General features: G+C 41.4%; 1 protein-coding gene across 2 annotated transcripts in view; it reads right to left on the reverse strand.

Annotated features, from left to right (window-relative positions):
• FREM1 (FRAS1 related extracellular matrix 1) overlaps positions 1-25908 on the reverse strand; it is a 225320-nt gene that overhangs the window by 180684 nt on the left and 18728 nt on the right. For both annotated transcript variants that reach the window (XM_077475118.1, XM_077475120.1), the window contains exon 2: positions 7644-8122. In XM_077475118.1, coding sequence (XP_077331244.1) covers positions 7644-7883 — 240 coding nt within the window. In that variant the 5' untranslated portion in view covers positions 7884-8122. The remainder of the gene's footprint in view (positions 1-7643; positions 8123-25908) is intronic.

The following is a 25908-nucleotide window of genomic DNA, read 5'->3' on the forward strand; positions in this document are numbered from 1 at the left end:
GGCATTCGTGCTGGTGTCCCCATGGAAAAGGGGAAGTAAAAGTTTAGACCCTGCCATGCTGGCCAAGGAACAGTTTTTAAAATGGAGGTAATTCTGTAAGCCGATTAGGTCTTGACATAGAGAGATATAGGGTTTGATTTACTAAAAGCAAATAGGCTGTTCACTTTGCAAGGTCATTTATCCCAGAAAAAATAGGTGAAATGTCAAATTGCTAAAAATACTCAATTATGTGCATGGAAAATTAAAAAAAAATGGATTTTTGCTTGCCCAGGATTGGATGATGGAAATCAGCAGGGCTCCATCTCATTTTCTCTAAGCTCTGGAGAAAATTATTTTGAAAAGTGAACTGTCTATTTGCCTTTGGTGTGCAATGATGTGCCAACTGAAGTCACTCTGTAGATATGCAATCAGATAGATTTTATAACAACCTCCATTTTCCAGTGGCAGCCCGTAATGCAGCCTTCATGTGTCCTGCCCCCTAATTTATAATGCAGGGTGCCGGACACATGGAATCCAATGGGGGTCTTTTTTTTAAGCACATGATTAGAGCCTGAGGCTCTACTAGGCTTCACAAAAGGGTGGGCTCGGGACGCAGAGCACTGCACCCCGAGCCCACCCAGTTTTGTGACAATATATGTCACACTGATATTCCTCCCGGCCAATCAGGAAGCGGGTCCTGAGACCTGTTTCCTGATTGGCCAAAAGGAGAAGCGATCCTATTGACCTAGGAGATGAACGGAGGAGGAGGGAGGAGAAGCACGGCTGGAGAGATGCAGGGGAAGCCCAACTGACACACTGGCCGCCACTCATGCCTTGGCATCTGCACTGCTGACACGCTCCCCTGTGCTGGGCACTAACTGGTTACTACCAGCTAATGATGCAGGCTGTCATCAGCAGTGCTCAGAGATGACAATAATAATGTGCCTGCTCCTGCCTCACCTCTCTCTGTTCCCGGGGAATAACCTGCAGCAGCAACTCAGTGGATGTGGGGGAAGGTTGGTGTGATCAGTGAGGAAGTTCTCACTCAGTACTCCCCCCATTTCACCGACCGACTGACCAAATGAACAGGGGGATCGGGTGGTTTGTTTGCCGCCCTCCCCCCAAAAATTTTAAGCACCAGCCACAACTGCCATTTTCATAGTCTTATCTCTATTTTCAAGCAATTGTGAAAAGTGTCCAAATATGACTGTGCAAGACAATAGGTACCGTAGTTAAACCCTGCACACTCTGTAATTAGTATTCAGTAACAGAACTGGTCAGACACATCTCTCCCTCAGCAATACAAATCTGTGTGCTGAACCTTGTGCTAAGTGGTGTGCCTGTTACCCAGCCCTACCAACAAGAGAAAGCTAAACATGTAAAGGCTAGCCTGTAGGTTTAGTGTTAGAGGTTAATTTTAAATGTTAAGGGTTGAATTTTAGGGCCGGTTCACACTGGTGCAATGCCATCGCATTGCTGTGCAGATCACATGTGATGTCTGTGCAATGCAAATTTAGCCATGCAAACTGTATGGCTGAAATCGCATCGCATTCGGACCAAACTTGTGCAGGACCCTTCTTTTAATCCACATCAGAAACGGACTGCATGGCTGTTCACACCCATGCGATCCGATTCCTGTCTGAATTCACAGTTCACACTGCAATCTGTGGACCAATCTGGGAGTGTCATTAACTTTGTATTGACACCTGCAAAGGGCAGTGTAAATCACCGGCAATGTGGGAGCCTGCACTGAATTCGCAGAGTTTCCCTGCATCGCACCAGTGTGAACCAAGCCTAAAGGGTACACGGGTTAAAGGTTTGGCTTAAGTAATTGATTAGGGTTAAAGCAGAGCTAAACCCTCCTATCATTTTCAGTCAAGGAAGCTGCCATCTTGGCCTCTGTTTGATCTTCGACTGCTATGATGCTGCACATGTGATCAGTTATAACACCAGCCATTGGATGGTTTGACAGTTTGGTTGAGAGAACAACCAATGTGACAGTTACGTTTCCAGCAAGTGTCAGGGATGTAAGTTTTTTTAAACTGTTACATCAATGGGTTTAATTCTGCTTTAAATGCAATTCTTGCAAGTCATATGACAACTGCAGGTAATTTCAGGCACTTTCGCCTTGCTTTCTAATCACAATAACCATAAAGATCAATGTAACCTTTAAAACTGTGGGTGATAGATTGCTTTGATCCATTTTTGCAATTGAAAGTTGGTTTAAATGTTTAAAATATCTTTGAAAGGGTAAAGATTCGATTTTAGTTTAGGGTAAGGTTAACGGGTAGGAAAAGGTGAAGGCTTAGAGATGAGTAAGAGATTGCAGACATGGCTGCATAAATTTAATCCACAATTATTATCCCCCTTGGAGAAGCAAAAATACAAAATAAAGTCAGCTCTATACACCCATGTAATAGCTGCTAGCAATAAAGGCAATATACTCAATACTTCAATAGCTAAAACACATACAAAATTGCAGCTTTATAAAAAGTAACAAAAAGTGTGAATGTAAAAAGAAATAATAAAAGTTCATATACTGAAGAACAACCTGGAGAGATCTTTAACTTTTCAATCAGCTAAATTTCCCACTTACTGGAATGCCAGGCTGCTCAATTAAGTGCAGCCACAAAGCATGTGAACCACAAATCCTGGAAGCATCCTAAATCCCCTCTTGGTAAGTGCCAAACTCCAAGCAACTTTAAACCGCCAACCAGGATTCACCCAAAAAGAAAAATAATCATATACATTAGAGATTGTTTGAGAGTAACTTGGTTTGAGAGCATTTTGTAAGACAAGCAAAATTTTTAAATAAATTTTGACTTGATATACAAGCAGTGTCTTGATATACAAGTAACGTCATGTCACAACTGAGTAGAAAAGAGAAGAGAGGCACTTCTAAGTGTAGCAATATGGTTACATTTAATGAAGGTACAACATTTAGTGACTCACATGGTTGATGATTAAAACAGGCATGTATGCAGGCATCCAGGGTAAAGCTGTCCACATAGACCGTCCTCCGCACTACCATCAAAGTCATCCCTTGCATGTTGCGCTCCATGAGCGTTTCAAGCCTCGCTTTCAGGGTAGTCTTCCCAGTCATGATTGCAGACTGACAGTGGTGAGAACCAGCGGTGTGAAGGATGGTCTATGTGGACAGCTTTACCCCAGATGCTTGCTTACTTAGATGTGCCTCTTTTAATCATCAACCATGTGAGTTGCTAAATGTTGTACCTTTATTAAATGTAACCATATTGCTACACTTAGAGGCACCTCTCTTCTCCTTTATACTCTGTAGCTCCTGCAGGATTTTGCTTCTAATCCCCTTGTGGAGGCTTCCATTTGTGAATGGACATTTTATGGTTACACAGCCTACCACATTACTATAATCTTTTTATATGGACTTCAAACTGAAAGATTTATGAATAAATGGTTGTGGAATGAATCATCTAAGTTTCCATTATTTCTTATGGTGAAATTCCCATTGATATACAAGTGCTTTGGATTACAAGCATGTTTCCAGAATGATTTATGCTCGCAATCCATGGTTTTACTGTAGTTTTAACACCCGTGCATACAGTGCCATTCAATGCGAGAAAAAGTGTTCACTGATCACTGGCTTTCACCCACATGCAATGCACACAGTAAATGCTGCCAGGTGACTGTGCACCAATAAAGCTTATGTGTATAGAAACTGTAGATATCAATCTGGGATAGCCTTCACTCTCTTTTATCAATGCTCCAGGGGGCAATGCCTACTGTATCAAACACCATGGCCAATAAATAAAAAAGGGCCTTATTGTGTAGTATTTATTGTAAAATAATGAAAGTATACAGGTAAAAATGTTGCAGATAAGATAAGAATACTGCCAACACTTACATCTAATGCTGCCACCTGGACCTCTGCTTGTTGATGACAATCCCCTCATGGAGTGATCTGGCTTACAATACTTGACTGGAGTTCTACAGTGTAGCTTACTCTCCAAAGTGTGATAAGATCAATGGTGACCATGTAATGCACAAGCTTCCACATAAAATCAAAATGGAAGAATCCACGTAATGTAAATATGACTAAAACTTTTATTAGGAACAAAATCTACTCACATTGTAAAAACAGATGTGTTTTGAGAGAAAAACAACCACAGGCTGCATGGTAAGGACTTCAAACAATACTTCACCAAATTTCCGGTCTAAAGAGGCGCAGCGACGTCGCATGCGTTATCTCTGACCAACGTGTTTCATCATAAGTAATGTCTTTGGTGGGAAGGACACCACGCAAGTCATCACACCTATATATATTTCCATTCAATAATGGAGGTGACACTGTAATTGTTAATTGTCAAATCCTGATAAGCACTTCCTGTTGCTAAAAATGGCCGACAGGTCAGTTGTACATAAAAAATGGCCAGAACAGAAATGGATCAGCCTCGTTCTCGACAATATAATGGCTGACCAACCATTAGTCAAGCCTTGTTTTCGGCCAAAAGTGACTGTGCGTCCCACAGCCAAGCCTCTATTACAATAAAAGATGGCCAATCAACAATATTATATAGGGCTGTATGATGTAGTCAAGATTTTATGGCTCCACAACCGCTCCAATCTTATACCAAAAAACAGAAAAATAAAGGAATGGGGCTAGGCAGATCCACGGACAAACTGAACCCTAATTATCACATTCAGCATAGCAATTTATGTGATACTTTTTTATTTACCTACAGTGTTTGATGAGTATTGTCCCTTGGAGGATTGATAAAGGAGAGTTAAGGCTATTCCAGATTGATGGGTGTTAATTCTTTACAGTTAATTTGTAACAGCATTACACTATATGGTTCTTTTTCTTTTTGGATGAATCCAAAAGGATTAAAAGGGTTTGTGGTTCACATGCGTTGTTGCTGCACTTAATTGAGCAGCCTGGAATTCCGTTAAGTAGGAAATTTAGCTGATTGAAAAGTTGAAGATCTCTCCCGGTTGTTCTTTATATATGAACTTTATGAACTTTTATTATTTCTTTTCACATTCACATTTTTTGTTACTTTTTATAGAGCTGCAATTTTGTACGTTTTTTTCCCCTCACAGAAAACAATTGCCCCTGGCATAAAAAAAATTCTAATTTCAACCACTTTCAACTTGCCTTTGAACCCATAATGACCAAGGCAACCTATAAAACTGTTCATGGTAGATTGCCTTGATCCCTTTGATCATTCTTGTAATTGAAAGTTGGTTTTACCACTTCAATATCGGGCACTTTTATCCACTTCCTGCCCAGTCCAATTTTTAGCTTTCAGTGCTGTGACACTTTGAATGACAATTTCGCGGTCATGCAAAACTACCCAAACTAACTTTTTCATTTTGTGTACACAGCTAAAGTTTTCTTTTGGTGGTATTTAATCAACACTGGCTTTTGTATTTTTTGCTAAATAATAATAATTTTGAAAAAAAAATGTTTTCTTAATTTCTGTAATAAAATGTTGCAAATAAATAATTGTTCTTCATACATTTCAGCCAAAAGGTATTTTGCTACATTTCTTTGGTAAAAATAACCCAAATCAAACCCTAATGCAGTGCTTATCAGTGTATTATGATGGCAGAGTCCGGCTGCCAAAATACAATAACACAGTTGGGAGGATTCCCCCATCCACCTCAATTGTGTGGATGGGGGAATCCATTCAGTTTTGCGATTAGCCCATTGGGTGATCAAGAACAACTGATTTCTGTATGGCCTGCATAAATCTGCAATTATTTTAAATTCCAAAAGCCCAAAACATAGAACATTTGCCCTTGGCATTAAAAATAACTCAGTAGTCCTTTAGGACTCATAAAAATGAGTACACCCCTCACATTTTTTAAAATATTTTATTAGATCTTTTCATGTGACAACAATGAAGAAATAACACTTTGCTCCAATGTAAAGTAGTGAGTGTACAGTGACTAAGATAAACTTATTTAGTTCAGAGAGTGTCAAGCATGTTTGGTGGCAACCAGGTGAGGAGCACAAAGACAAGTGTGTCTTGCCTACAGTCAAGCATGGTGGTGGGAGTATCATGGTCTGGGGCTGCATGAGTGCGGCCGACACTGGGGAGCTACAGTTCATTGAGGGAACCATGAATGCCAACATGGACTGTGACATACTGAAGCAGAGCATGATCTCCTCCCTTAGGAAAGTGGCCCACAGGGTAGTATTCCAACATGATAACGGCACCAAACACACCTCCAAGATGACCACTGCCTTGCTAAAGAAACTGAGGGTCAAGGTGATGGACTGGCCAAGCATGTCTCCAGACCTAAGCCCTATTGAGCATCTGTGGGGCATCTTCAAACGGAAGGTGGAGGAGCGCAAGGTCTCTAACATCCACCAGCTCTGTGATGTCATCATGGAGGAGTAGAAGAGGACTCCAGTAGCAACCTGTGAAGCTCTGGTGAATTCCATGCCCAAGAGGATTAAGGCAGTGCTGGAAAATAATGGTGGCCACACAAAATATTGACACTTTGGGCCCAATCTGGACATTTGCACTTAGGGGTGTATTCAATTTTGTTTGCAGCGGTTTAGACATTAATGGCTGTGTGTTGAGTTATTTTGAGGGGACAGCAAATATACACTGTGATACAAGCTGTACACTCACTACTTTACATTGTAGCAAAGTGTCATTTCTTTAGTATTGTCACATGAAAAGATATAATAAAATATTTACAAAAATGTGAGGGATGTACTCACTTTTGTGAGATACTGTATCTTCAGATAAAGGTTACCACAACCTAATTTGCCCAGTAATCGCCATTCAATGTATTATTGTTTAGAATATGTAAAGTATTTGCGAATATTTTTACTGCCAATCTATTTAAATAAATTGTTTAACCTATGGGTTTGTGTTTCATACATATACATACATACGATTCTCAAACAAGATCCTGTTTCCATGTTAAAATTGGAGTGATGTGTGACATACAGTATATTTCAATTAAATTACTTCATAGTCTATAGATTCTTTTCTATTTTTTCTTCACTACAGTATTCTTTTTTTTATACATTTGTAATTTTGTTTTTATTAAATTACTATACCTAATAAAAGATAATTTGGACACCATCGGTTACAGTATATACTCACTTCTTACATTCCTGTACACTGTTGACATGAATAGCTGTCTTGCTTGTCAAAAGATTTTTAATTGCATTCGGCTGGTACTGTGATTTAAACACCACTGCCAGACTGCAAAGCCAAGTCGTGACGTCACTTTTCTCCACTGCAGATAAGTAATACAACTTGGTCACAGGCTTCTCCCTAAGCTGCTAACTAGAGAGTAAAACTTGATCACCGCACCAATGAAGTCACAACTTTACTAAGCTTGCTCTTCTCCTCCTGTCATCTAACTCCTGGCATTGCATTGATAGTACCACGCAATGCAGTGAAGCCTGGCTGGCTAAACTTACCGATTCTTCCTCCCTGTACAGAAGATTACAGAACACTAATAAAAGTAGATAAATTACCTGTACTAGTTGTATATAAAAACACATTTGATTATTTTTGATGACTATAATACTGGATTAAGTGTTGATCATATTTACCTGGAGTTCAGATTTAAAGTGAATTATACACGATAAAAGCAGCATGGTGGATTAGATCTATAAATCAACAGTTTTAAACTCATATAATGTAACAAGAATGTACCTGTGGAGACAGCTTTCCAACTCTTTGTGTTATAGGTTCATTAACAATGACTTCCACTTTGCAGGCATCTTTCTCTTTGGGAATTGAGAATTGTAGATCTTCTTCTGATAGGTAGCCGCTTTGTCCTTTCATCACTGTGATCCCATTATTTACTTTGATAAAAGATGAGTTCAGAGACCTTAAAGTCACCAGTATTAGAGCAAATGAGGGATATAAGTGACATCTCCAACAGGGATTCATTTTATCTCTGGTAATCTGTGTCCAACATCCAGGGCCTTCATTAAAAGGCTTTTCTTCTTTCAGGATTATTTTACACTGTCCGGCGTTGGCGATTGTTCAGTCATCTGCCCAACATGAAGAGCTGTCTCTTCTTCCAAATTCTGTACAACGAGCTCTTTCAAGGACTGATGAAGCTTTAATAAAACTCGATGAAGAATCCTGACAACGCTGCACATTAATATGCTCCTGATTTTCTAATCCTGCAAAATGAGAGGATGCAAGAAGGAAATTGACTGAAAACTGACTAACAAAAACCACAGCAAGAGGAAACATGCCTTGGACATGGTGGCTTTCTGTATGTGTAGGTTTTATCTTTATTTATTTTTTATTTTTATTGGCTATACTACATTGACTTGTGTCTTTTTTCAACCCAACTAACTATGAAACTATAAATGACAATAGTGCACGGACAATAGCTTTCCCTCTGTCGTATATCCTAGCACTGTTACAGAAATAAACAGTATAGAGGTGTAGTTTAGGCCTTTAACATGACACAAAAATGGTCAAAGGGTCTACTTTACCAACTTCCACTGTAATATATTGTTTACTATTAAATTACATGAAAATATTTAAAGAGACCCGTCACTAACTTACAAGCAGAGAAAAAAAGGCTAACTTGCAGTGTTTTTCCTTTATAAATTATATTTGCATTCACTAGAAACTTTAACTTGCTAGAAAATGTGAATCCATTTCCAAGCACGGCCCTCTCCTTCCTTGCGTATCATAGCCCCCTCCTCTTTTAGGATTGTATAATTATTCTCTGTGCTGGCCCAGCTCTTGTGCCCTTCCTCCTTTTATAACCTTTTATAAAGCAGTCAAGAGATGAGTGAAGGGGATTACTATAGAGTATCACTTGAGCCACAGCTCTGAGTCTGCAGGGGCTGCTTACATCACATCAAATATGGTGATATCCAGCAGTGGTCTCGGGGGTTTTGCATATCTACACAAGAGAGACTTTTAAAGGTAATTAATTTGCATAAAATATGTTAAACGAACACATAGATTTATGGAAAAATGTTTATTGAAATGTAAAGCTCTGATGTCAGGATCTCTTTGAATTATTATCAAGATATTTAGTAATACAATGTGCAATTACAAGTGTACTGATATTACAGAAAGATGCATACACAATTAGTGCAGTTTTCCATTTCAGTTGACATCTGTTTAAGGCTGGGTTCACATTGCAGCAAAGCGGGAACGCTGCGAATCCGCGGCGGGTTCCCGCATCGCATGCCTCCCGGCGGCAGTTCACACTGCCCTATGCGAACTGCTGGGAGTGTCAGTGAAATGTTAATGACACCCCCAGATCAGTTCGCATATCGCAGTGCGATCTGCAAACTCGGACAGGAATCGGATCACATGGTGTGAACACCCATGCGATCCGATTCTGCTGCAGACCAAAAAAAGGGTCCTGTGCGAGTTTGGGGTGGGTGCGATGCGAATTCAGCCATACTATCTGTATGGCTGAACTCGCATCGCACAGAGATCGGATGTGATTTGCACTGCAGTGCGGTGCGAATCACATCTGGTTCTCGTAGCTGCAGCAGTGTGAGCCCAGCCTAAATGCTAGGATTGGAAAACAAGCATTTAAATAGCTATGGTGACCTTGTTATCAAAATAAAGTAACCTAACACCAGCTCCAGTTGCAGGCACTTTGCAATGCCAGCGTATTCTTTTCATTGCTTAATTGTTTTTATGGGGCCCAGAATCCTCCAGAATAGGCTGAATTCAGCAAACACAGGCCTCAACTTATCTCAGCTGTAACAATATCCAGTGTGTCACTTCTCTTGTAGTGGCACACAGGGTTATACCCAATCTCCAACATCAGAGTCAAGTTGGGTCCTCTATATAAAGAGGGCCGTCCCTTTCCAAGATTAGCACAGAAGTCAATTTAGACAGAAACAAGTGAAAAGTAAGTGCAGGCAATGTATATTGCAAACTGTTAAGATCTCATGTGAGCACCTTTACTTTAATGACACTTTCACTTTATTCATACGCTCAACAGTTTCTAGAGAGTAACAGTGTCTGGTATATGCGTGAAATGATGATTAATAATATTTTTAAAGGGACATTACCCAAAACCTGGAAATTGATTGATTATCATATATTTTGTAAAGTTGTCAATTAAAAAAAAAAAAAAAAGAACTAACCCAACAGGTTATTTATACAGCCAATAACCACTTATACATGAGCATGTTAAATCTGCTCCATTGAGGTGGATAAGATGTATATGAAACCAGTTAGTTATTGAAGAACCCACTTCAAGGTCTTTCAAAACACTATTGGGAGACATTTTCCATTCAAGCATTTCTCCTACTTAAATGTACAGTGAATACCAATGTCCAAATTAGATAACAAATATTCTAAATGTAAAGTTTTACATAACTTGCCACATCTGTCCTTAAAACAAAAATACACATCATGTAGCAAGTGGTGACTGGTGAGACAGACTTTCATCTCCAAAAGTGGAGCTAAGGTGAGAAGATCTTACAAGCCCTTCTTCCTCAAGTGCCTAAAGCTATGTTTTAATTGGCATGGTAATGACCTTTCATTGAGCCACGGGAAGGACCCTTTGTTGTGAAAAATAACTATAATTAAGTACTCTTAAAAGATATGCCTCTTCGGAGGAAGAGCTTTAACTTAGCAGGAACACACTCATGTCGAGAAGTAAACACATAAACACAGCAATGTAGATGTTCTGCAAACCAGGTTTTATTGGGGAATTAGTTTAAGAATATTAGTTTTTCATAATGCAAGCTAAAATGATATTACATTGTCCTAATAATGCTTAAGGTTGTGATATTTACTTTTTAAATGATTCATGCAAATGTTTATGGCTTGCATAAAAGAAGGTTATAAATTAAGTCGACAGCATTAGGTACTACATTGGTCTGCTATTAGTTACTTTACTAGAAACACATCTGTCTTTTGAGGTGACTATTACATGACCATTACAACTCTGGTCTCCATAAAAATGTACAACTTATAGACACTGGGCTGTGAGAGAAAAAAGGAAATATAAGTAATTATTTAAAGTATAGTTTAAAACCATAGTAAACTCTTTTCTTTAACTTGTACCTACAAGTAAGCCTATAATAAACCTTACCTGTAGGTACAGTGAATATCTGCTAAACTTGCACTGTTTAGGAGATATTCACGCTGCATGCGTGATATCACCAGCAATGTTCCGTGCCACAGTCTGTGATGCCATCGTGGGGCGGCCCATTGGATGGCCAGTGCATGCGAAGCCAGAAGAAAGCCTGGGTGAAGATGAAAGCCTTGTCAGTGCCCGCTGGAGGTCTTCATTCTAAGATAAGTATTTCACAATGTGCTAATATGCGTTGCATACTAGCACATTATGCCATTGTCTTGCAGGGTTTAACAAAAAAAGCAAAAAAAGTGCAGTTTATTACCACTTTAAAGGTTAACTTTCTCAAAGATAGAATCATAATGTTCGTGTGCATGGGCATTTTGTTTGGATGAGGTTTCAGTTGGAGCTATGGTGAATAATAGTACGGCTTATGTAGCACATACTCTATGTGTCCATACTCCATGAGATTAATTTAATAAAGGCAATTAGCCTGTTCAATTTGCAAGTGAGTTTTCCCTCTGTAAATGAGGTAAATCTCTGCTGACTTCCATCATCCAAACATGTGTAAGCAAAAAAATATACTTTTTATTATTATTTGCTTGCACATGATTAGGTATTCTTTGCCAAGTGAATTTTTACCACATGAACTAAGCTAATTCTTTTGCAAAATAATTTTTTTTTTGCAAAATGAACAAACTATTTGCCTTTCGCAAATCAACCCTCTTATGTCAATCATTGAGGAATAGTAACAGAAGAACTGTGAATCAAAATTACTTTAATATAATTCTCATCCTTGTCAGAATTAGTGCCCAATATTGTTGTCAATGGTAAAAGCCAAAAACTGTAAAAGTGGTAGTTAGAGTTTACAAGGAGTTCAGGCTTGCGTTCTTCCAATTAGGCCAAGATTAGCAGAGACTTAGCAACTAGTTCAATCCAAGGAATGCAAATAGAGATGTACCTGTGAGGTACTAACCACAAAAACTGGTTACTGTGGTAATGGATGATCTGCCTTTAATGCACAAAAGTGAAGCAAGTCCCAGGTGACTGATCATCATACAAATGGCTCCAACACATCAAGCTACTCAGCTGAATACCATTCTGTTATCGGTTAATCCGAAAATAAAATGGTTCTGCTTTCTACATGAGTGAGAGGACTTATAATTTATAGGATGATAACATTTGTTTATTGTATGTAGCGTTATTGTTGTTTCAATTTGGCCCTAAAATATTGATTCCTTTGGTTTATTTTCTATTTTACCTCCTAATAACCAGCCAAAGAAAAATGGGTTTGGAAAAATTGGTGAAAGCCAGAAGTCTCTTCTAGGGAGGATTGCTTTATATTTTTCGCTGAACACTCACAAAAAGTCTTCCTATCTGTATTTAAAATGTAGTGCAAACCTGTGCTTTTGGTCCTCTCCAGCAACATAAGCTCACCTTAACAAAGTTGTCGGAAAGTGCAGGAAAGGTGTTGCTTAGTGGTCAAGTATTAAAGCAAACCTGTAGCTTTACCCTCCATGGGCAAAGTTATAAGGAAATCACTTTAATAACTTTTGATATGCAGCTTGAAGTTGCCAGACCTTCATTAACCACTTAAGGACCGCCGTATTGCCATTGTACGTCATTGCAATGGCACAGGCAGGCACAAGCACGTACATGTACGTGCCTGCCTTCCAGCGAGTGGGGGGTCCGATCGGACCCCCTCCTGCTGGATACGGCGGTCCGGTTCGCTTCAGGAGCGATCCGTGATGAGGGGATGGCCGTTGGTTTCTGGCCACCCCCTCTGGATCGCTCCTGGCCAATGAGAAGCTTCCTCCGACTGTGTATTGTATACACAGGAAGGAGGAAGTGATGTCATTCTCCTCGGGGTGGTCTTTTTGACCGGACTACGAGGAGAAGACAAAAAGTAAGTGCACCAAAACACTACTCTAACACATAGGTACACATAGGTACACAAACCCCCCCCCGATCCCCCCCCCCCCGATCGCCCCCCCCCAGGCACAGTGTCACTGATTGCATTGATCATTTATTTACTGATCACTGCATTCAGTGTCAGTTGTAACAGCAAAAACTGTCAGGGCAGTTAGTGTTAGGTCCAGGGTAGCCCCCTACCCCCCCTCAATAAAGATTTAACCCCCTGATTGCCCCTAGAGTTAACCCTTTCACCCCCTTTTGCAAGTGTCACTAAGCGATCATTTTTCTGATCGCTGCATTAGTGTCGCTACTGTCGCTAGGTAGCTAGTTATTTTTTTAGGTTCACTGCCAGGTTTTTATATCGCTAGGTACCCCGATATACTACCCAATAATGGTTGTAACCCCCTGATTGCCCCTAGTTAACCCTTTCACCCCCTTTTGCCAGTGTCACTAAGCGATCATTTTTCTGATCGCTGCATTAGTGTCGCTACTGTCGCTAGGTAGCTAGTTATTTTTTTAGGTTCACCGCCAGGTTTTTATATCGCTAGGTACCCCGATATACTACCCAATAATGGTTTTAACCCCCTGATTGCCCCTAGTTAACCCTTTCACCCCCTTTTGCCAGTGTCACTAAGCGATCATTTTTCTGATCGCTGCATTAGTGTTGCTAGGTAGCTAGTTTTTTTTTTAGGTTCACCGCCAGGTTTTTATAGCGCTAGGTACCCCGATATACTACCCAATAATGGTTTTAACCCCCTGATTGCCCCTAGTTAACCCTTTCACCCCCTTTTGCCAGTGTCACTAAGCGATCATTTTTCTGATCGCTGCATTAGTGTCGCTAGGTAGCTAGTTATTTTTTTAGGTTCACCGCCAGGTTTTTATAGCGCTAGGTACCCCGATATACTACTCAATAATGGTTTTAACCCCCTGATTGCCCCTAGTTAACCCTTTCACCCCCTTTTGCCAGTGTCACTAAGCGATAATTTTTCTGATCGCTGCATTAGTGTCACTAGTGCCGCTAGGTAGCTAGTTATTTTTTTAGGTTCACCGCCAGGTTTTTATAGCGCTAGATACCCCGATATACTGTCCAATAATGGTTTTAACCCCCTGATTGCCCCTAGTTAACCCTTTCGCCCCCTTTTGCCAGTGTCACTAAGCGATCGTTTTTCTGATCGCTGCATTAGTGTCACTAGTGTCGTTAGGTAGCTAGTTATTTTTTTAGGTTCACCGCCAGGTTTTTATAGCGTTAGGTACCCCATATACTACCCAATAATGGTTTTAACCCCCTGATTGCCCCTAGTTAACCCTTTCACCAGCGATCACAGTATAAGTGTCACTGGTGACGCTGGTTAGCCAGTTAGTTATTTAGGTTCCCCGTCAGGTTTTTATATAGCGCCAGGGACCCCCATATACTACCTAATAAAAATTTTAACCCCCTGATTGCCCCTAGTTAACCCTTTCACCACTGATCACCGTATAAGTGTTACGGGTGACTCTGGTTAGTTTGCTTTTTATAGCATCAGGGCACCCACCATTTATTACCCAATAAAGGTTTAACCCCCTGATCACCCGGCGGGTGATATCAATTAGGTTTTAGGGTCAGGGTCTGCGTCGCCCCAGGCAGCGCTAGGTTAGTGCCAGTACCGCTAACACCCACACGCAAAGCATAAACCTCCCGTAGTGGTATAGAATCTGAACAGATCAATATCTGATCTGATCAGATCTATACTAGCGTCCCCAGCAGTTTAGGGTTCCAAAAAAACGCATTGTTAGCGGGATCAGCCCAGATACCTGCTAGCACCTGCGTTTTGCCCCTCTGCCCAGCCCACCCAAGTGCAGTATCGATCGATCACTATCACTTACAAAACACTAAACACACATAACTGCAGCGTTCGCAGAGTCAGGCCTGATCCCTGCGATCGCTAACAGTTTTTTTGGTAGCATTTTATATTTAAATCCGGAAAGACAGTGCTTGGTTTTCGGGGTCCCGTACGTGGCTAGGCTCCCAAAAAGTCCCCCACATGTGGTATCCCCATACTCGGAAGAAGCAGCAGAATTTATTTTGGGGTGTAATTTGACTTATGCCCATAGCATGTGTGAGCAATATATCATTTAGTGACAACTTTGTGCAAAAAAAAAAAAGTTTGTAATATTCCCGCAACTTGTGGCAAAATATAAAATATTCTATGGACTCAACATGCCTCTCAGTAAATAGCTTGGGGTGTCTACTTTCCAAAATGGGGTCATTTTGGGGGGTTTTGTGCTATTTTGGCATTTTATGGCCTTCGAAACTGTGATAGGTAGTGAGGAGTGAAATCAAAAATTTGCACCCTTAGAAATCCTGAAGGCGGTGATTGGTTTTCGGGGTGCCGTGCGCGACTAGACTCCCAAAAAGTCCCACACATGTGGTATCCCTATACTCGGGAGAAGTAGCGGAATATATTTTGGGGTGCAATTCCACATATAACCATGGCATGTGTGAGCAATATATCATTTAGTGACAACTTTTTGTAAAAAAAAAAATAAAATTATTTTTTGTCATTATTCAATCCCTTGGGACAAAAAAAATATTCAATGGTCTCAACATGCCCCTCAGCAAATAGCTTGGGGTGTCTACTTTCCAAAATGGGGTCATTTGGGGGGGTTTGTGCCATCTTGGCATTTTATGGCCTTCAAAACTGTGATAGGTAGTGATAGGTAGTGAGGAGTAAAATAAAAAATGTATGCCCTTAGAAATCCTGAAGGCGGTGCTTGGATATCGGGGTCCCGTACGTGGCTAGGCTCCCAAAAAGTCCCACACATGTGGTATCCCTGTACTCAGGAGAAGCAGCAGAATGTATTTTGGGGTGTCATTTCACATATGCCCATAGCATGTGTGAGCAATATATCATTTAATGACAACTTTGTGCAAAAAAAAAAGTTTGTAATATTCCCGCAACTTGTGGCAAAATATAAAATATTCCATGGACTCAACATGCCTCTCAGTAAATAGCTTGGGGTGTCTACTTTCCAAAATGGGGTCATTTTGGGGGGTTTTGTGCTATTTTGGCATTTTATGGCCTTCGAAACTGTGATAGGTAGTGAGGAGTGAAATCAAAAATTTGCACCCTTAGAAATCCTGAAGGTGGTGATTGGTTTTCGGGGTGCCGTGCGCGACCAGACTCCCAAAAAGTCCCACACATGTGGTATCCCCATACTCGGGAGAAGTAGCGGAATATATTTTGGGGTGCAATTCCACATATAACCATGGCATGTGTGAGCAATATATCATTTAGTGACAACTTTTTGTAAAAAATTTTATTTTTTTTTGTCATTATTTAATCCCTTAGGACAAAAAAAATAAATATTCAATGGGCTCAACATACCCATCAGCAATTTCCTTGGGGTGTCTACTTTCCAAAATGGGGTCATTTGGGGGGGTTTGTACTGCCCTTCCATTTTAGCACCTCAAGAAATGAGATAGGCAGTCATAAATTAAAAGCTGTGTAAATTCCAGAAAATGTACTCTAGTTTGTAGACGCTATAACTTTTGCGCAAACCAAAAAATATACACTTATTGAAATTTTTTTTACTAAAGACATGTGGCTGAATACATTTTACTTTCAATGTATGAATAAAATTTAGTTTATTCGATTTTTCTTATAACAAAAAGAAGAAAATCTCTTTTTTTTTCAAAATTTTCGCTCTTTTTCCATTTATATCGCAAAAAATAAAAATTGCAGAGGCAATCAAATACCATCAAAAGAAAGCTCTATTTGTGGGAAGAAAAGGACGCAAATTTCGTTTGGGTGCAATATTGCATGACCGCGCAATTACCAGTTAAAGCAGCGCAGTGCGACATTGGAAAAAGACCTCTGGTCCTTAAGGTGTTTATTGGTCCGGGGCTGAAGTGGTTAATAAGTCATAGGTATGTAGCGTCGGCTCCTGAAGAGCACACGCTATATGTTATTAAAAGTTAATGTTACACCTGAACTGCAGTTTGGTTTGGGTACAATTGTTCCAAATTTGGACCTCAGCATCAGTCTGACTGGACTATAGGATGTTCAGCCTGGCCATAGGGGGCACTGTCTCTTCTGGCAGGCACAGTCTGGTTGGGTGCTTTAAGGTTACTTTCTCTCGGAGCCTGCCCAGTGGGAGTGTCACTCTTGCTGTGCTTTCTAGGAGAGGGTACTTAAGATGTGGATGTCACATGGGTCGGGTTTCCGGTCCAGAAGTATGTCCTGACTACATGGTCCTGGTCCTCCTGACCAGCCCCCAGGAAGGCTATGGCCTGGGGTGCGGATCCACCTGACTTTATGTCTCGGGGCTGGGTAGCCCGAGGCAAGGTAACTAAAGATGGGATTCTGAGGTGCTTCAGTGCTGTCTCCGGTCGTGGAGAAGCCCAGTAACTTCATAGCTATCCAGGGGAGGACTCTTCAGAATAAGGCCACGTACGGGTTGGCTTCTTAGCAAGAGCCTGGTGGGGCTGAAATACCTAAGTGAATCCAATCTCCATTCCAACCATCCAGTTGTGAATGGCTATTCTCTGGATTTAGTCAAAGTAACCAAGTCCTTTATTATTGACTTTAACACTAAGAGTACCTGAACTTTCCTCCTAACCCTCTGATCCTATTTTAAGAGACTGTTCGTTAACTATGTTTTTTGCAAATAAAAATCCCTTTAAGTGGATCTGTTGTCAGTCTCTAAAGTTACTGGGCCATCTACCACGGGAACCCCTAGACACAAATCGAGGTGGAGAAGGTAACGGTAAACCCAATGGATGCCCTCTGTTGAAGTCGGAAGTAACGAAACGTGTAAGAGCGTGGCCTACATGATTTTCCTGGAAGTGATGATTGTGCTCTAACCAGATCCAGGAAGTGTTTGGTAGTGTCAGCAAGGAGACACATGTGGACGCGCTGGATGAAACGGTGATAGAGCACTAATCTTTTCAAATGCTGAACTATTTCTTGTTTTGTGTATGTGGATTATTATAGGGGGGGCCTTTTAACTTATGTGACTAACATTGAAAAAAAAATAGAAATACTCTATGTGCAATTCTCCTCTATATTTTATGACATTTATGGAGCACATATGACAGCTGCACCCTAGTGGATGATGATAGAAATATGGGAACCTATTGAGGGAATACCTCTTTAAAGGTGTTTTTATCAGGTGTTTTTATCAGCTTTGTCAATAGACCCCCTCTGTTGAAGTCAGAAGTGACGAAACGCGTAAGTGCGTGGCCTACACGACGTTCCCGGAAGTGACGATTGCGCTCCACCACTAACCAGGTCCAGGAAGTGTTTGCTAGTGTCAGCAAGGAGACACATGCGGACGCGCTGGATGACAGGAAACGGTGATAGAGCACTAATCTTTGCAAATGCTGAACTATTGCTTGTTTTGTGTACGTAGATTATTATAGGGGGCGTCTTTTAACTTATGTAACTAACGTTGAAATATAAAATAGAATTACGCTATGTCTAATTCTCCTCTATTTTTTATGACGTTTACGGAGCACATATGACAGCTGGACCCTAGTGGATGATAATGGAATTATGGTAACATATTGAGGGAATACCTCCTTAACCACTTTTTGCGATTCAGCACTGCGTCTCTTTAACTGACAATTGCGCGGTCGTGCGACGTGGCTCACAATCAAAATTGACGTCCTTTTTTTCCCACAAATAGAGCTTTCTTTTGGTGGTATTTGATCACCCCTGCGGTTTTTAGTTTTTGCGCTATAAACAAAAATAGAGTGACAATTTTGAAAAAAAGTATTATTTTTTACTTTTTGTCATAATAAATATCCCATAAAAATATATAAAAAAACATTTTTTTCCCTCAGTTTAGGCCGATACGTGTTCTTCTACATATTTTTGGTAAAAAAAATCACAATAAGCGATTATTGATTGGTTTGCGCAAAAGTTATAGCGTTTACAAAATAGGGATAGTTTTATGGCATTTTTATTAATAATTTTTTATTATTTTTTTTTTTTACTAGTAATGGCGGCGATCAGCGATTTTTATTGTGACTGCGGCATTGCGGTGGACACATCGGACATTTTTGACACATTTTTGGGACCATTGTCATTTATACAGTAATCACTGCTATATAAATGCAGTGATTCCTGTGTAAATAACACTGGCAGTGAAGGGGTTAACCAGTGGGTGGCAGTGTAGGGGTTAAGTGTTCCTAGGGGTGTGTTACTAACTGTGTGGGCTTTCATTTAGTGAACACTGATCTCTGCTCCAATCACATGGAGCAGAGATCAGCGTCACTAGTTGCTAGGCAGAATGGGGAAATGCTGTTTACACGGCATTTCCTCCATTCAGCCTTCCCGTGAGACGATCGTGGGTATGCCCGCGGCGATAAAGTCTGCGGGACCCGTGACCGGACTCACGGGGGTCCCGACCGGCAGGCAAGCCTCACGATAGCAGGGCCGCATTGAAGATTGGACGTACCTGTACGCCAATATGCCTGCCCGTGCCATTCTGCCAATGTACATCGGCGTGCGCCGGTTGGGAACTGGTTAAAGGCGTTTTTATCATCTTTGTCTGGTGAGTTTAACCCCCTAAGGGGATGTGTTACACGTGGTGAAATCCTGTGAAACTTTGGTGGATGGCATTGTAACAACACTTGGAATAAACACCATTATCACCCTTCAATGCTGATCGAACCACTATCATCACCTATACTGGACTTTTATTATTATTATTATTTATATGGTTTTACTTTGGACTATATTTTATTCTGAGCGCTGTTTTAGTATTTAAATCTACAGTAATTGAACTGATTCATTTACAGGTATATACTACTTGCTACATAATCTCTTTATTCTTTTTAAACGGCTGCACATCTTCTCCCCTCTTTTTATTCCATAATAACTAGAAGGGACACGTTATATTTCGTGAAATTACTGGTGGGCTGAATTTGGCGCTGAATGGTGCATTATAGGCCTTTTAAAATACACCTCTCTTTTATTGTTAAATTTAAATATTTTACATAAACACCATTTCTAAAGATGAGTCTGAACCTTCAGTTTAGCTTTCATCATGTATATCAATTGTCATGGGGTAATTTGTTCATTCGAGTTCTGCTTTTTCAGTGGAAATATGACTGCACTGGTTTTACTTCTGTAAAATATGCTGTTTTGTGTGATATTTTGTAAAGAGAATGTAGTATTTTAAAAGTAATCTGCTATTCCACAGAAAAACTGTTTCTGAATGATCATATTTCCCTACCATAAAGCCCATTTTTCATGGCTATAGAAGAGATAGAATGTGTTCTTTCCCATGACTAACTTGCTCAGCATGGGATAAAATTAGCCAAACAATCAGGAATTCAAGAAGAGATTAAGATCTTAATTCTGACAATACATTTGCCTTGATAACCTCAGCTCTTTACATTTAATGTCTTCCAGATGTTGAAAACTGGGTGGCATTAAAAAGAGAATGGAAATAAGCAGTATTTGACTAAATGATTGGTCATATATAGTTGGACTTATTGTTTTAGAGCTTTGGGCTGTACTTTTACTTTTGCATTCTGTAGTTAGGCACAATACTAAAAAAATAATGATAAAGTGGTCTTTGGATCATTGATACAGCACAGATCCATAGCCTGAAAAATAACAAAATTGAGAACTGTTTAGGAAGAGTTATGTCACAAATTTGTGAGTGTCAGCCTAGAAAAAGATCATTAAAAAGTATATGTCAAGCCAAAGCATTTTTTTTTTACTTTTGCACAAAGTAGAGAAGGCTTATCCTGTTACTTTCTGTGTCTCACTCAGGAGATTTCCATGTATTCCCTGTCATGAAAGCACAACTAGAGTAGAAAAAGAATTTACAATCTAACATGCAAAGGATAATGATTCAAATACTCCCAGCTGGCTGGACAACTTTTTTATGGGCTGTGGTGCCAAAGTTTTGTCAGCTGTGGTCAAAATGTATTCTTCCAAATCTAATAAAATAGCAGTTATTTGAACCAGTTACCAGTTACAGTTATTAGGTTTCTCGTAATCTCCTGTTTTGACATATCCAGTCATTTAGTGTATGGATTAGGAGGAACCCTCATATATTTGGACAACAGGAAGGATAATACAAATAAATCATACCATACCATACCCTAAGCATTTCTGTTCTAAAGTCAAAGTTTTCAAGAGGACCAGCCATCGGTAAGCATCTGTAATAATTTGACTTCTTAGATATTACTGGATTTTTATAATATTTAAATATATTGTCTCCCTGCCAGATCAGAAATGTCAGGCTCTATAATCTTGTGAGGCTTATTGACTGTTTCCAGCAAAAAAGTGGAGTGAAAAGGCAGGGATAATAAAAAGTGCAGGATCTTACTTCCTGCCATAGACACTGTACTGTAACTTTATTTTTATGGCTCTGTAATAAAAAAAATCTACTGAAAAAAGATTTTAGACCTATCAACTCCACCACTGTTGTCATTTAGTGAAATAAATGCAAGGTCTAAAAATAATTTTTATGTACAGTATAAATTATGTAGAAGAGTCACAGTAAATAAGTAACACTAAAACCAGATGTAAAATATCACTTCCAAATGTTTGAGAAGTGTTTTCTGTGCTTGTTTAAAGTCATTTCAGGACTTTCCAAAAAACACTGCAGGACACACAGATGCATTCAATATTACTTTAGTAAAATGTGTTTCTTTTTCGTACATCCTGGGACACACATATTTTTAAATTTTATAAAGATAGGGTTAAGCTGGCACCTTCAGGTGACAGGATATTGGGAGTCCCCTCCCAGATATAACTCCTCCTCATTAGGCTAGACTGGTGTCTGAAGGTGTAAAAGATTGGCAGGCGCATTTTTTCAGCCATTAACAGCTGTATCCAGGGGAGTGGAGCTCTGCCAACAATGGGAATCCCTTGATGTGGGCCTTCTAGTATACAGATCCAATTAGTATACAGATCCAGTGCAAAGCTGTTAAGGTTTATATCCAGGATCTAGGATCCTCGGGTGCATGCGGTGGATGCTCTAGTGACACTGTTCGATATGCCTTCCAACCATCGCAGTTTCCACCTCATCTGCTTCTCAGGATTCAAACACAAATACTCTGATAGCCCTGGCTTGGTCCAGGAGCACTTGGTACTCTGGCATGGTAGGCATGTCCTCAGAGGAGCCCTAGACTCTTGCAGTTCAATATGACCTGCTGTTGCTAGGTCCAATCTTCCACCCTGCTCTGCAGTTGCTGGCTTTGACAGCTTGGCTGTTGAAACCAGGGTTCTAAAGCCCAGTATAACATTATCGGATGCATGATTGTCTGTTTTTTTTTTTGCTTTTTTTGCATGCTAGTCTTCATATCATTATGTAGCGCCCTGCTCCTGATGGGCAGAAGCTATTGTTCTTTTTCAAATGTAATTGTCTGGAGCTGTAGTTTGGCTCAGACTAAAAGTTCTGGTTTCTATACCAGTCCAGCTGGGTTGCACTGATTCCCACTTGACCATAGGTGCGCTGTCACCGTCGGTGGGTGTGGAACAGCAGCAGACTGAATGCATTGAATGCCACCTCTTCCTCGGAAATGGTTCAGTGGGTGTGGTTTCCCTGCTGTGCATTCTGGGAGAATATTTAATGTACTAACACCATTTTTGCTGGGTCTGTCTGTCTGCCTGTTCCCGGGTCCCTGTCTTGGGGTCTGCTATCCCGGCCCCATGGCTCTCCTGGGATCTGTGTGACATGGATCTGCTCCTCGGGGCTGGCTGGCCCGAGGCATCGCAACTGAGAGTGTAGGCCCAGGAATGTTTTGGGGCCTACTGAAAGGATCCAGACTGTGGAGCTGTTTGTCCTCTGGATCTGACTAATACCTCTAACCTGCAGTCCGGTTGACTAAGAAAGTAGTTTTGCACTCAAATATGTCCGCCGGACTCGCATTTTGGTGGACAATACGGCCGTGTGTGTGCTAGTCCGCCGTACTTTTGAAATGAACGGACTTTTCCCGCCTGGGGGAAAAGTCCGCTCATTTTGAGCGCGGCTCCAGGAAGCATCGCTGGCCCGTCACCTGGTATGGAGTTAAAGGGGAAGCCCTACGCCGAAAAAACGGTATGGGGGTCCCCCCTAGGTCCATATCAGACACTTATCCGAGCACGCTACCCGGCCGGTCAGGAAAGAAGGTGGGGAAGAGCGAGCGCCCCCCCCCTCCTGAGCCATACCAGGCCACGTGCCCTCAACATGGGGGGTGCATTGGGGAAGGGGGGCCCCCACCTCAAAGCACCTTGTCCCCATGTTGTGAGGACAAGGGCCTCTTGCCGACAACCCTGGCCATTGGTTGTCGGGGTCTGCGGGCTTATCGGAATCTGGGAGTCCCCGGATACTGGCCCCCGCCCTATGTGAATGAGTATGGGGTACAATGTACCCCTACCCATTCACCTGTGAAAAAAATGTAAAAAAAAACACAACACACAAGGGTTAAAATAGTTTATTGCACAGTTTCGGGGGTCTTCTTCCGTCTTCGGGGGTCTTCTCTCCGGACTCCTCCGCTATCTTCTGCTAGCTCTTTTACTAGCGGAGGAGCCCGGCTTTCTTCTTCGCCGCCGCCCTCTTCTTCCGACTTCGGGGGTCTTGTCCCCCTCTTCGGGGGTCTTGTCCCCCTCTTCAGTTCTTCTTACTGCGCCAACGCGCCTTCTTCTAGCTCTTTTACAAGCGGTGGCCCGGTCTTCTGTTGCCGCCTTCTGTTCTGTTCTTCTCTTCTCCTCTTCTCTTCTTCTTGAGCTGTTGCCTCGTTGCTGTCTCCGGTCACTATGACAGGCACGCGGCGTGCGGCAACTTATATAGGGACATCGCCGGATGATGTCCCCACCCATTATGATGTCACAGTCCCAGAGGATGCTGGGCGAAAAGACCCACGAAGACAGAAGAAGACCCCCGGAGCTGTGCAATAAACTATTTTAACCCTTGTGTGTTGTGTTTTTTTTTACATTTTTTTCACAGGTAAATGGGTAGGGGTACATTGTACCCCATACTCATTCACATAGGGTGGGGGGCCGGTATCCAGGGGCCCCCTTATTAAAGAGGGCTCCCAGATTCCGATAAGCCCCCCGCCCGCAGACCCCGACAACCAACAGCCAGGGTTGTCGGGAAGAGGCCCTTGTCCTCATCAACATGGGGACAAGGTGCTTTGGGGTGGGGGGCCACATGGCCCCCCTTCCCCAAAGCACCCCCCATGTTGAGGGCACGCGGCCTGGTACGGCTCGGGGGGGGGGGGCGCTTGCTCATCCCCACCCCCTTTCCTGACCGGCCGGGTAGCGTGCTCGGATAAGGGTTGGATATGGACCTAGGGGGGACCCCCACACCGTTTTTTCAGCGTAGGGCTTCCCCTTTAACTCCATGCCAGGTGACGGGGGCCAGCAACCCTTCCTTCGCTTGTCCCGGCTTTCCTCCGTCTGTGTGGGCAAGTCCGTTCATTTCAAAAGTACGGCAGATAGTCCAGCGGACTATACGGCGGATAGTCCGGCGGACCTAGTCTGCTGAAAAAGTCCCGTGTGTGGGCAGGTCCGCTCGTTCGGACAGTCTGGCGGACAGTCCAGCGGTTTGTCCACCAGACTAAGTCCGCTGGATAGTCTGATCGTGTGTACGTGGCATAAGTGTCGGATTTATCATCATTTGAGCTACTTTCCACGGGACCCCCCTAAGACGAAGAGGCGAGCAGGTGAGGTAATTGTAAGCCCAAATAAAACCTGCAGCTCCTTCGGAGGTTAGTGCTACAATATATTTTGTACAATATTCTGATTGTGTACGGAGCTTTAGGGACAAGGGCATTTCGTATTCACTCATTTCTGCCCTTCTAGAAAGGAAACGTCCAGGAAAATTGTGCCTGGAAAGTTTATTTCTCTTGGAGTGAGACTTGGGGGTATCACCCTCATAAGTATGTGCTTAGTCATATTCTGGACTTCCTTCAATCAGGATTAGATCAGGGACTGGTCTTGAGTACCATCAAGCATCAAATATCAGCCATATCAATTCTCTTTCAAAGAGCAATTGCTTCAGATACTTTGGTGCAGGCTTTTGTTCAAGGTGTTACATACATTGTTTCATTAGTTAAGACTTTATTGATACCATAGAACCCCAACCTCTTACTTTCTGTTGCAAAAATCTCCATTTGAAACCATTTAGGATATTCCCTTAATCCTTCTGACTTGGAAGGTTATTCTTCTGCTCACCATTACTTCATCTTGGTAGTTTTAATATTGCCTGCTCTTGCCTGTATGGAGCTGTTCCAGAAATTCCACCAGGACAAAGTGCTATTTAAAGCCCTGGTCATCCTTTTTGCCTAATCATTTTTTTTCATTGTACTACCATTTTATCTGGCTGAGTCCTCAGATGATGGGAGATAAAGTTTGCATGCTTTGGAAGTAGTCTGTGCTATCAGGTCTTACCTGTACTTAACTGCTTTTCATTAGGCCTCGGTTCATACCTTTACCAAATTTTATCAAGTGGATATTCATGTTGCTAAGGATGGTGTTGGGCTGGCGTGATTTGCAGGGGACTGTGTGAGATTCTTCTCCTTTTTTCTGGTTGGCAGTTGGTTGTAGATTCATGTGTTCCCTCTGCTCATTTTGTTACTTTAGGGCATGCCTATCACTATGACTTTGAAGACGCTTTGTGTCCCAGGATGTACAAAAAAGAAAGTTAGATTTTTGGTTACCTATAAAATCCTTTTCCTTACCTATATCATGGGACACAGAGATCCTGCCCTCTTGCTGCTGATTAATGGCTTGCTACAAAAACTGGAGTCTGACCTAACAGGAAGGGGTTATATCTTTGATGGGACTTCCTGTCATTGCTTTTTTTTTTGCCAGTATCACATCACCTGAAGGTGCCAGCATAGCCCTATCATTCTGAATTTGAAGATGCTCTGTCTCCTATGATCTACTCAAAGAAAAGGATTTTACAGGTAGCCAAATATCTAAATTCTATGTACAAATATACCATACATTTGATTTGCCATTTTTAAAAGTAATATATAGGGTTTTTTTAGGGATC

The sequence above is a fragment of the Lithobates pipiens genome, unplaced genomic scaffold (genome assembly GCF_037356315.1).
Source record: "Lithobates pipiens isolate NorthernLeopardFrog02 unplaced genomic scaffold, aLitPip1_a1.2 Scaffold_13, whole genome shotgun sequence".
In the NCBI taxonomy this organism is placed as follows: Eukaryota; Metazoa; Chordata; class Amphibia; order Anura; family Ranidae; genus Lithobates; species Lithobates pipiens.